Below are 12,760 nucleotides of genomic sequence, written 5' to 3' on the forward strand. Positions count from 1 at the left end.
ATTGTAACTGACTATACTTCAACTAAAAAAAAAATTTTTTTTAATTTAAAACTAAATAAATAAAACACTTTCCTAGATGCGTCAACCCCCCCCCCCCCAAAAACAAGAGGGTGGTAAAGGCATTCTCTGTTGCAAGCCAACATATTGCCTGGTGACATCAGAGGACAAGGAGGGGCTCAGAGGGCGGTTTTCTCTTTGTCCAAAGTCAACACAGAGTAATGCACTGAATAAAAGGATGCCTGGAACCTCATATGAAACCTCATCCATTCATTTATACATTTGTTCATTCATACTACAAACATGCACAGAGTGAGAAAATATACTGTCTAGGACTTGAGGACACTCCCTCTAGTAGGGGAGACTGACAACTAAACTGACAGTTAGGCACAGTGTGGAGGGAGCTGGTTGCTCAGGATGACTTTAGGGTATTAAGGGAGCATTGATTTGAGGGTCCAGGGCTGTGGGTTCAGGTCCTGACAAGTTTGATTAACTCTGGAACTGAATTTCCTCCAACTCCCAAAATATCCTTCGAGCCTCTAAGGCAGAGGTTAAATTTAATGTGCACCTGGCTCATCTGGGGTTCTTGTTAAAATGCAGATTCTGATGCAGTGGGCTCAGGGTGGGGGCAGAGGCTGAGATATGCATTTCTGAGATCTGCTGGTGCTGGCAGGATCCTCAGGCTCCAACCCAGGACAACATGACAATCTATCTTGTTCAGGCTGGTCTCTCCAGAGGGTGCAGGCAGAGAAACAAAAAGCAGACCTTTGTGGGAGACCAGGTAACTGGTGAGCTTCACCAGACCCTGCTTGCTGTCAAGCATGTGAGGGAGGGAGAGAGGGGGCAAGGGGAGGGGAGGTTGGTGTCACTTATGCTATTTTAGAAAATCAGAAGAACTCTGTCTCGTGCTCCTTTTGTTTCTGGCTCCCAGCTGCCTGAACCTTTTCTTGACAGGAAGAACAGGCTGGAGATATGCATATAAATCTAAAATTCTTGCACAAGGCTGCACAAGCAAAACCAGGTTTAACAGAAAATTGAAGAAATGAGTCAGGGCCACTGCAACCATTTTGTGAACTAAACATGCTAAAAGATGGCTTAATCACTTCTCCTATTTTCTCACGCATTGGAAGGATAATGTGAAGGGCATCAAATACACCTCGTTCCATTAGGGAAAGAGATTCTACGAGACTCCAGCCCAGACTGGAAGGAGTGGAGGCAGAGTCCTGAGAGGGTGGAGGAGAGACCTGCCACCAAGGAGCAGTGGAGGGTGAAGCTTCCAGCTTAAGGAAGAGCAGGAGAGAGCAGAGATCTTGGGCAAGTTGTGTTCAGCATGACTGAAGCAGGGCGTGTCAGGGTGAGACTGGTGGCATAGAGGGCCACATGGAAACAAGAATTCACAAAAGGCTGTTTTTGGTTTTGTTTGTAGTTTTTGGTTCTGAAGACCCTTATTCTTTAAAATATCCATAAGTAACTTTTTTTGAATAGGTTATATATTCACATACATCAAAATTCAAAGGCTCAACAGATTCCTTGGTTGAAATATTGACTTCTCACTTGTCTTTCTTAGCCACCCTACTGCTCCTCCCCATAGACAAACCACACCATGAGTTTTTTGAGAATTGTTCCAGAACATTTTACATAGACAGAAACAAATTACATATATATATATATATATATATATATATATATATATATATATATCCTTCTCCCCGCTTTTACACAAAAGTAGAAAGTCATCCATAATCTTATTCTGTCAGACTCCCTGACCACACACTGCCCCTTATCTTTCCAGATATGGACTCTGATTTCAAGCATCCTTTAACCCCACAGGAGCTCCAATCCATTGACACCACCTCTTCACTGTCTCTCATTCTTCTGATGACCTCTCCATCCTCAGCTTGAACACTCTCTTAGCTAAAGCACCAGGCAACCACATCTACCAACAAAGGTAGAGAATATCTAGTGGAGATATTGAGGAGACCTTGAAGGCTTTTAAGGGTAGTGAGATGATTAAATTAGAAAGAATGCTCTTGCAGAAGACACAAGATAGAGGGAAGAAAGCCTAATTGATAAAAAACTTTTTTCAAACTTATGCAATAGTCCACAATAAAGTGGCGACAAATGGATAGACAAAGGGTAAGTATCAAGGGCAAAATCGATAAACCCATCCAACTGAGACCAGGTGTCTTAATAAAGACTGAATCCCCAGTGGATGACAGAAAACCCAAAATAACACTGTATTAAACAAAGCAGAAGTTTACTTCTCTCTCAAGGAAAAGAAGTCCAGTCCACAGGGGACTCCCATGATCACCAGAGAACTGGCTACTTCCAGCTCATAGCTCCTGGGCTACTACTCCACCCTCAGTGCATGGTTCCAGCAGTTCCAACCTCATGATACAATATGACAGAGCTCTAGCTCTATATATTTATAAAAGTCCCTGTTAAGGATACTTTCTGAAAGTCATAATTGACAATTCCACTTATCTTCCAGTGGCCAGCACTTAATTACATGCCCTAATTGCAAAGAAGGCTGGGAGACCATGTGTCCAGCAAAACATTGAAGGTTCTACTATTCAGAGTGAAAATAAATATAAATGTTGGGGAATAGCTAGTGGTCTCTACCATATCAGATGTATAACTTAGAGAGGAAAGAAGAAAGGCAGGATATTAAGGAGTATGTGAGGCACTGGATTAACCTGTAGGATTTGTTGCCGAACGCAAGTTCACGTGTCCAACGTCCAGTGAGGCCAAACAAACCGAAATGTTGGAGTTTGGAGTAGAGATAAAAGTTTATTGCAGGTGGCTTGTGCACAAAACCCTCAAACTCTCCAAAGGATTGTAGCAAAGCATTTTTAAAAGCCAGGTTAGGAGTTGGGAATTACAGGGTGTGCGATCAGCTCGTGCACAATTCTCTGATTGTTTGGTTGAGGTGACAGGCAGTTAACATTATCATTCCTTAGGCACCAGATGGTCTGGGGGCTACATGCTCATGATCATCAAGTAGTTAATTTCTTCTATTTGGTGGTGGTTTTAGCATCTGAAAAACTCAGGAAATATGTATCAGACACTATTATCTGGGTACTTCAGAGAGGAGCTACAGCAGAGCATATGGAAGAGGGGTCTGTCCCGGGAAAGCCTCATAGGGTCCTACTCAGTTACAGATTCTGCACTGCCAGGATTGTTCTTTCCCAAACACACCTCTGCTTCTGATCCCATGCCTTGATTCTTGCTACCATATCCACCTGGATAGCTGCCCACCTTCCATTCCCCATGGTCAATCCCACAGCCCTTACCAGTTTTCCTATTTAAATCCTGCTCATCCTTCACACCCCATCTCAAATGCTAGATCATCCACAATGTTACTCCTGACCTTCCCTAAAGGGATGGACCCTGTCCCTCTGAACTTCATTTATAGTTCTCCTTGGCCTTCATTTCAATACTATACTATATTTGGTCATTGGTATAGCTTAGTACCAGGGTGTAATTATCCAGCAAGTAGGACAAAGCCTCCCCCAACTCTATTCTAGGTAGCATAGTGTAATAGAATGCACTTAATCAGTATCTGCAAACTGCACTGACTATTTAAAGAAAGGTAAAGTCTCTGTGAAGCAAGGGAGAAATGCAATGAGAAGTCTTATCTCCTTTTAAGGAATTGCATTTTCACCAGTTGCACCAATTGCAATTTCATGAATGTAAATGCATGTCAAAACATGATCATTGCTAATGTTGCAAACTCTTTTTAGAGGCCTAAATTCAGTGTGATCAGCTTCTCATCTCCCAGGTCTTTCTAAAACTAGGAAGAATAAGTATTAAGATGATCAAAACAGACAAAATAAAAGCCAGCCAAAATAATCATACTAGCTAACATGTAACAAATGATCACTCTAGGGCAAGCACACCTCTAAGCACTTCACATATGTTATTTTAACAACTCCCTAAGGCAGAAATATCTCAATTATGCTGAGGGGACTGAGGCCTCAAGGGATTAAGTAACTTCCAGATAGATCTATAGAGCAGTAGAGCTGGAATAGTTCCTGTTCACATGGCTCTGCACATAAATGCCCTTTTCTTTTCATAAAACTTTTTATAAATCATCTTTTTCATCCTTAATAAAATCTCCTTTTGTATATACATCCTGGTATTATCCTTATTTTATGGAAGCAATGGAAAGCTTCATTTAAAAAACTATTCTTAATCCACCACTGGATATGCATAAAACCCTATTGTTTGTGAATTGCTAATTTTGTACAGTCAATATTTGGCAGTATCTTAGAAAACAATTCCTACTGCATATCTATCTTTTAAGTAATCTAGTAATCAATCAAGGAATTCGTTTGTGGTTGTCTGTGGATATCTCTTCTTGAATACAGTGGCACAAACTCTTAAATAAGTACCCCATTCATGCATTCAGGATTAAAAATTCAGCTGTTTCAGGTCCTTTGAGACATGTATTCTCCCAGTTTTGCCCAGTTTCAACTCAGGTCCCATTTTTTAGGCAACTCATCCTTCAGTCCTTCCTCTCCTCCAGGGTGTCCCAGCTCTGCATTCTTTTTCCAACCGTACACACTCATATCTTAGAATTCTCTCGTTACAGTATATTGAGATAAACTTCCTAAATTTCTAAGATGGGAATATCACTTATTTCCGTTTTAGACCTCCAGGACTTGGAAATGTACATAATAAGCACTAAAATACCTGTTGAACTGACAGAACTGAGCTCACTTGTAATGGGTTGCTGACATGGCAAAGCAGCAACAAAACAGCTTTAAAACGTAAATTTCACAGTTAACTTGACATTGACTATTTCTTTCACATCAGCTCTTAAAATGTTTGTATGAACATTTTTATTTTTTTTTTGAGTGAAAGTCGGCAGAAAAATATCCTGCATCTCCCCGTCGGGGAATCGAACCCCGGTCTCCCGCGTGACAGGCGGGGATACTCACCACTATACTAACGAGGAACGGCACACAAGTTACTCTTCTGGCAGATCTCTTATCCCTTTTGACCCCGCCTTTACCAGCTACAGCCACCAATACCAACAGACCTGATATTCTACTACCATTGCAACTTCCACCGAAGTTGAAAGGAACCAGAATGAAAGTGTTCAGTTTGCGCTCCTGCTGCACTTATTTCCGGCGGCCCACCCTTCCTCTAACTTCTACTCCCCTCCTTTTCCTCCTCCTCCGGCTTCGGGAGCAAAATCGATCCACCTCAGCACCCCTAGGCACACACGCTCCCAGGGAGCAAAGCGTACGCCTTGTAGCGCTGCACCACGGAATTTGTAGTTCCACCCACACGGTGCCCTACTCTTCCCTGAGTTTAAGAAACTTCCCTTCCCGGCGGGCGCCGCGACTCCCTCCTCCTTTGCTTTACCTCCCTTCCCTCCTCCTCTCGCTCTCAGTCGAGTAGTCCCGTCTGAGTGGCAGCTAAGGCTTGGGGTGCGGATCGTGTCTGGCGGGACTTCCCAGAGCCATGCCGGAGGTAGTGGATACGTGCTCCTTAGCCTCCCCAGCGTCCGTCTGCCAGACCAGGCACCTGCATCTGCGCTGCAGTGTCGACTTTACTCGCCGGGTACTGACGGGGTCTGCCGCGCTCACCGTCCAGTCTCAGGAGGACCATCTGCGCAGCCTGGTATGGTGGGACAGGCTCCCAGTGCCCGCCTCTTCCCGGCCGCCCGCCTCGGTCTCTCACCCCGCTGCGGCCCCTTCCCAGACCCACACCCCATCCTGCTTCGCGCATCCTTCGCTGTTCCTCCGCAGCTAGCAACCCGTATTCCGCACCTCCTCTCCAGTCCCTACTCATTTCTCAGCGTCCCCTTCTTCAGACCCTGCTCACCCCGTTTAGTTCCCTCCCAACCCAATTTACGCCTCTGCATTCCTCCTTCACCACCCTTCCTCCAAAGATCCCTTCCCAGTCCCTGGGCACAACATCCTGGTGCCCATCCCCACGCCCCAGTCCTCACCCAGCGATCAGATTTCGCTTTAGTATTTCCCACTTCTCCCCATAATCTTCGTTCCCAGCGCTAATGCCCCCTGTGGTTTCCCTATTTTCTCGGCCTGCAGCCCAGAACTCCCTTCGCTAGCCCCAGATTTCTTCCACTCCCTGGCGCACCTTCCTCAGTCCACAGTCTCATCTAAGTCTCAGGCCCTGTATCCTACCAATTCTCAGTTCCACCCTTCCCTCCCAGGCCCTTTTATTTCAACTAGCAGGTCTGCAAGATACGACTGATCACCGTCTTCCTTCAATTTCCCTGCCATTTGTTCTCAACCCCTCTAAAATTCCCAGCCCTGCTCTAACACTTCCACTTTCTTTCTGCTTTCTAACTCCAGGTGCACCTCTTTCTCTCTGGGTTCATAGTCCTTCCTACCTTTGATTCTTACCAACCTTTTCTAATAATAATTTAAGGATAGGTAGACTATTCAAGCATTCTAAGGGTGTCTCAGTACAGTTTATTAATAGTCGGTTTCAAGAAGCAAGTAATATTGGACTTCTTAGAAAATATGGACTTCTACAAGCTCTCTAACCACTTGAATGATGAAAACCTTGTTTAGATTTATGGAATGTTATTAAATTATTTTATCTGTACAACATAACTTGTATTCAGTGTTCTTACTCTAATTGTCTGATCGTATTGGAAAGATGGCACCTTTCACCTAAAGAATTTTCATAGATAAGCGTTTTAAAAATTAAAGGAACAAGAAAAGACTAGCCACAGTATATTTTGCATAGAGTAGTATGGTGATATCTACTAAAGCCCAGCAATAAGCAACCAGATAAAGGGTATTGTGGGCTTAATGGAGGGATATCAAGTGGGGTCAATTAATTGGGCATAATAAGTTTGGATAAGAGTTCGTGGTATTCACGACTTTTTCCTGCTTGAGTAATAGACCTGTATTTTGAGTTCATTAATATAAACTAACGTAGCACGAAACTTTCTTCCTCTTTGTCCGGTAACATTTTTCTAGACTAATTCTTTTGAAAAATAGGCCGACCCCTCTACGTATTGATATGTAGTTTCCAGAAGTACTATAAGGAAAAAAACTAAATAAAAGCATTATAAGCAAGATGGTAACTATTTCCATGTAGGTTGTACTTTGGTCTGCTTGAAGTGCCAGGCTATCTTTTATTGTAGACAGCTTTGCTCAGGCAGGACTGGCTGAAATGAAGTCCTCTTTCAAAGCAATCTCTTTTTTCTTTATTTATTTTTCTTTATTAAAAGAAAGTGAATTTTAATAGTTTATCATTGCTTAATATGACCTTGAACCCTCACCTGTTTTTAAAAAAATAAAAGCTTTACTTCTGTTCCATGAGTAAACAAGAGCCAGGATGCTTAAAATTTGGAAAAAATATCTCTTCAATATCCCAATCTAAAAATGCCCATTGTTTCTGCATTCCTGAAATCTCAAGAGAAGTAAGATTTTTAAATTATGGCTTCTAGTTGGCAGGTCTGTTTAGTAAACTAGAACCTGGAATTGTGATAATGTTAGATTTTAGAAAAGGAAGGCTAATTGTAGTATGGGAACATCTGTTTGTAATTGTTTCTTACTTAAAACAATAACCTGAGGCCAAGAGTTTGGTTTTATTTATTCAAAGTTAGCTTGTTTGTTTCCTCTACTAGATGATGGACTCTTGAAGGTAGGGAAGGTAGGGTTCTTAGTATAGCACCTGGCAGGTAGAGGACACTCAAAAGTTTAATGAATTAATGGATGAATTCAGTTAGAAAGCAGTGCCTAAGCTTACTGTGGGCTGTACTGAGGCACTGTGAACAGTGCTAACTGTATCTTGAAGGTGAGTTGGCACCATACCTCACCATCTCTGGCAGAGAGGACCCAGGGCCAGTGCTGGGTGAGGACGCCATGCATTCTCTCCCTCTCTGTTCTTGGAGTCCATGATGCTGGGGAATGTTGAAAGAGCTCTCACGGGATGAATCCCCAGCTTTTCTAAAAACTCCTTTTAAAGTTTTGGGTTATTTCTACTGATGTTGGTAGCTCAAAGAAGTTTTAATATCTTGGCCAATATCATATATGCTAGTAAGTGGCAGAAGGTGGAAATTAAATACATCTTTCTGACTGCAAACCCTCAGGTCTTAACTAAGTAAGTGGCTGAGCTGAGGATCAGATCAAGGTGTTGTTTCAGTTTTCATTTTGCTTTTAACACATAGCCGCATAGCTCTTTCATTATAGCACCCTGCAAATAACAGGTAGAAAATGTAACTAGAGATGTAATAATGTATGTAATAATGAGGCATAAAGCTTTTTTATTTTAACCCTGCTTTGTTGCAGAAAGAATTTGAGACTGCTTAAAATAACATATGCAGTATAATAAGATTAAATATAATTAAAGAATTTGGAGGAAGGGAGAATAAGGATAGGGGACGCAGAACACATGGCATAAAGCTGGAGACACACAAAAAGTGGACCACAGGGTTGATGGGGAACTTCCTGGCAATCTGTGCAAAAAGGGAATCAGTTACAGAGTCCATGGCAACTGGCCAGCTGCTGGTACAACTCTTTTTGAGTGTTATTCAAGGAGGGTGTTATTTACTGTGACATAAAGTAAATTATAGCCTCAGTAACTTCCTGTAGGAGGGCTGTTTCTTATAACTATGTATGGGTATCTTGGCCTTATACATACTTGGTGCTCAATAAATATTTGTTGAAAAGTACTAATTCCAAATTGTCAACTATCCAGTTTACTTTTTCTTTCTCATTACTGTTTTTGATCAATTTCTTAATAACATTTATTAGTGAAATTGGAAGGGGAATTTCCTAAGTAATTTGGGAATGATAGCTAAGGTTAGGACTTGAGAAATACAGCTTAAACATTGCATTTTCTGTTTCCCCTTGGTCCAGGACTTGCTTCATGCATCAGCTGACACCTGCTGTTTCTCAGGCACTGTGCTGAGCCCTGGGAATGCAAGCCTAAGTAGCATTCTGTCTTTTTAAGAACCCTCAGTCTAGTGAAGAAAACAAATGATGATAATGCAGTACAGTGAGCTCTATAGGAGAGAGCTGCTGTAACAAACCCAAGAGGGTATGAAAAAGGTTTCGCAAAAAAATAGTTATAACAGTAACCTGAGTCCTGATTCTGAACAGATTTGAAAAGTTTAGGCAATACAGGAAATACAACTGGGAAATGACCCAAATAACTTTTCCTTATGGTTTTAAGAGTAGCATAAACGTAAGCAGTTTATATACGTAAGATATTCCAATCAAGTTTCTACAACAAATCAGATGTTCAGAAATAGGTACTAGAATGAAGGGACAGAGGAGTAACTTTATTATTCTTAAGATATAAAATCTAGTATTTCTGAATATGCAAGTGCAGGAAGAGAAATCAGTCCTAATTTAGAGTAAGGGCAACAACTGAGATAACCCAAAAAAGAGAGTACCCTGAAAGAAATAATTGCCCACTGGGAGGGAAACAGATGATAGTCATAACAAATTTGGCTGCTCTAAAAAAAAAAAAAAAAAATTAAGTCAGGATGGAATTTTCTTCCCAACTCAAAACTGCTGACTCTAGAGACATAAGAATAAAATTGAGAAAATGTCCTGAGCTCATTACCCACAGTTAACTGACACAAAAGAGTACAAAAGAGAGGTGACTGGAAAGTGGCTGTTTCTTGGCAGTCTAACTCCCTATGCTATTCCAGGCCAGATTTTAAGGGAAAGATGCCAGCGGTAGGAAGATCAGTAGATAGTGGGCAGTTCTAATAGTCCAGGGCCTGGTCTAGGCTGGCGGTAGAAGGAAAGGAAAAGTATGAGGACAGTGTAAAAGAAAAACTTGTTAATTGGCTATGCAGGATTGGGAAGTGGGATCAATTGTGGATTATTTGAATGTTTCGAACCTTAGGTAAGTTGAGTCCCATCAACAGAAAAGAGAAATCAGGGAAGAGGGCAAACTTAGGAGGTATAATGGTGGCTTTGTTTTTAGAATTTCTAGAAGCCTATTGAATATGAGATGATATTTCTCCTGGAAATGTCAAGCAGGCAATTAGAAATAATCTGCTGAAGTCCTGGGGAGGGAGTACAACTGTGAAATCGACCAGTAGTCATCCGCACAGAGGTTTTAGGTGAAGATGTGGGTGTGAGCGAGAGCTAGGGAGTGAAGACCACGGTAAGGAAACCAAAGGACCAAGGCCAGCACACAGGGACATTTCCATATTTAGGAGTCAGAAAGAAGGGGGAGAGAAAAAGCATTAGACAAGCAGGAGAACCATTTGTCTGAAAAGTTGAAGAAGCCAAGGAGAGGGCTTCAAACAGATGGTGTGGCCCACAAGGGCTGTGAATGTACAGAGGTCAAGTTACTGAACAGAAAAGACCTGTTGATCAGGAGGTCGGCCCTTTCAGTGGCAGAAGAGCTAGAAACCAGATTGAAGAGGGGGACGGGAGGAGAGGCCGATGAGGAAGTGGAAACAGCAGCTATAGATTGCCCTTGGAGTTTAAGAAAGCAGGAAGAAAAATGGTATAGTTATCCAAGTGGGCAGAAGGATTGAGAAAGTTTTAAAAATAATATGGGAGGTGTGCTTGGACTGTTTGGAAACAGTCTTGTGGCATAGGAAGGTTGAAGATTCTAGAACAAGAGATTAGTTGAGAAATAATCAGAGGCTATGGTTTCTAGGGCTCAGATAGAGAATTAATTGGGATGGAAAATATTCAAGCACTTGTGCCACCCACTTCCTGCCCAAAACAGTTGTCCTCAATCAGCCATGGCAAGTAGATATGCTCTCCCATCCTCTGTAGGGTCATTTGGTCAGGGTTGCTGTACCAGGTTGGGCTTTTTCTAGATACACAACAGCAGCGATGTGCGGTTTGCTTATTTGCCTAACAAGTGCTAAGGTTTGTTTTAATTTTTGGATATATGAAAGTAGGCATAGCAGTTGGACTATATGAATTGTAGGAAGAAATATATGATAAGATATATTGAGTCCTGATGAAAGAAACAAGTTATAAATGAATTTTTTTCATAGCAGAGAAGTTAAGTTTTAGGAGACAGAAGCAAGGGCATTTTAATTTAGATCTTTTCCTTAAAGCCAGGAATTTGTGCAAAAGTCCCAGAATTACCTAACAATATATCTGCAAATATTAACACCCCCAAAGTTTCAGGAAGCTTAGAGTCCCATTAATTGGGATCTATACTAACTTTCAACTCCTTTAATTCCTGTAATTTCACTCTATCTTACTATCCTTAAACAACTAGTTTACTCTGTAATCATTGTAGTTAGCCTATATCTAATACTAGTTTTCTCTGCTGTATAAAACTATTTTCTTACCATGTAACAATATTAATTTAATTCTAGATTCTGGATACAAAGGACCTTACAATACAAAAAGTGGTCATCAATGGACAAGAAGTCAAATATACTCTTGGAGAAAGACAAAGTTACAAAGGATCACCAATGGAAATCTCTCTTCCTATTGCTCTGTGCAAGTACGAATGTTATCCATCTTTCTCTTTTATAGTTAAATAAAGGGGAAATATATTTTCACTTAATTTAGACATTTTTTCCCATTTCCTATTTTTAGTTTGTGTGTATGTAGTAATTGGCACACTACTCTTACCAATCTGTTCAGATTGAAGCTTATAGTGAACATTATATGTTCTTAAGACACTAAAGAAACTCATATAAATTACTCAAGAATAGGACTTCTGATAACTGTTACTTCTTTACTCATCATTTTAGTAACATCTAGAGTGATGGTGGGTCTCACCGTCTTAAGGAGGCATCTCAGGATCATCTGGGAAGCTTTTACAAGCTGCACGTTTTCCACCTCGTCCCCAGAGGCCAGCCACTTTTATTCATGGAACAACAGCAGTGACAAACAGCAGAACTGTTTCTATGTACCAATCTCAGGATAAGTGCTTTAGATGTATTCTTTCATCTAAACCTTACAGTAACCCTTTGTGGTATGATCTACGTTTACAGATGAGGAAAGGGAATCTCAGAGAGAGAATTTAACTTACTCAAGAAAGTGGCTGCCAGAATTGCCATATTGGGAGTATATCCCATTCCTTGATATACTGGGCAGGGGGAAAAGGGTGGAAAGCCACTGGCCTAGAACAAGGTTGATCTACTCCCATCTACCAGTGGCCAGTGTTTCCATGCTTTCCCTTCCCATTTAAGGAAAAGAAAGGAAACACATCATTTGGGAGGTATATCATTAACTGCATTTTATAGATGAAACAGCTGTGGCATAGGGAGGTGAAATAATTTGCCCAAGTTCACAGCCAGTCAGTGGCAGAGTCAGGATTCAACCACAGGCACGGCCACTGGTCTCCAGAGCATTTGTTGTTTCCTCATTAACAGCACTGCTCAAACTACCTGGGGCGAAGGGCCAGTTTTTGTTAGTTCCAATCTGTCACAGGCTAATACTTTTGTAAAATGCAATAAAAATGAATTACTAGGAAGAAAAGATTAAATACAAGCACACATTTTTAAATTCTCAGATAAAACAGACATAAAAAGTTACTGTCAAGTTCTTGACTTACCTTGTCCAGTAACAGCTTGCAGACTAGCTCTAGGCTCTGTTATGGTCTGGCACCCAAGCGGTGGTAGTCGAAGTTCCAAAATTATTTCTTCTACTTTCCCACTACTGTAAAAGATCACATGATATCACAGAAAAAAAAGTGGGAGAGTCAACTAATAATAGCTCCTGTTACATCTTCATTCAGGTAAGAAATAGATACCTGGCATTCAGGAAATAAAGTGCACAGCAGATATTCTGAGAACCTACTCTCGTAAAATATTATTTATATTATTCAG

At 41.2% G+C, this 12,760-nt stretch overlaps 1 protein-coding gene, 1 long non-coding RNA gene and 1 other non-coding gene across 4 annotated transcripts in view; 1 reads left to right on the forward strand and 2 right to left on the reverse strand.

The window, feature by feature from the left end:
- Window positions 1–4,885: 4,885 nt before the first annotated feature.
- On the reverse strand, window positions 4,886–4,957 carry TRNAD-GUC. Its single transcript has one exon. It is a non-coding gene; the product is annotated as a tRNA-Asp (tRNA).
- A 350-nt stretch (window positions 4,958–5,307) lies between these two features.
- LTA4H (leukotriene A4 hydrolase) overlaps window positions 5,308–12,760 on the forward strand; it is a 29,982-nt gene continuing 22,529 nt past the window's right edge. Inside the window, exons 1-2 of one of the 2 annotated variants that reach the window (XM_006187464.2) lie at window positions 5,308–5,628; window positions 11,297–11,427. In XM_006187464.2, the coding sequence (XP_006187526.1) occupies window positions 5,470–5,628; window positions 11,297–11,427 (290 nt within the window). In that variant the 5' untranslated portion in view covers window positions 5,308–5,469. The remainder of the gene's footprint in view (window positions 5,629–11,296; window positions 11,428–12,760) is intronic. The other variant, XM_032493595.1, reaches the window with a different exon arrangement.
- The window catches only part of LOC116667719, a 43,208-nt gene continuing 42,760 nt past the window's right edge, over window positions 12,313–12,760 (reverse strand). Inside the window, exon 4 of the long non-coding RNA XR_004324722.1 lies at window positions 12,313–12,590. This is a non-coding gene — a long non-coding RNA (uncharacterized LOC116667719). The remainder of the gene's footprint in view (window positions 12,591–12,760) is intronic.

This window comes from Camelus ferus, chromosome 12 (assembly GCF_009834535.1).
Source record: "Camelus ferus isolate YT-003-E chromosome 12, BCGSAC_Cfer_1.0, whole genome shotgun sequence".
In the NCBI taxonomy this organism is placed as follows: Eukaryota; Metazoa; Chordata; class Mammalia; order Artiodactyla; family Camelidae; genus Camelus; species Camelus ferus.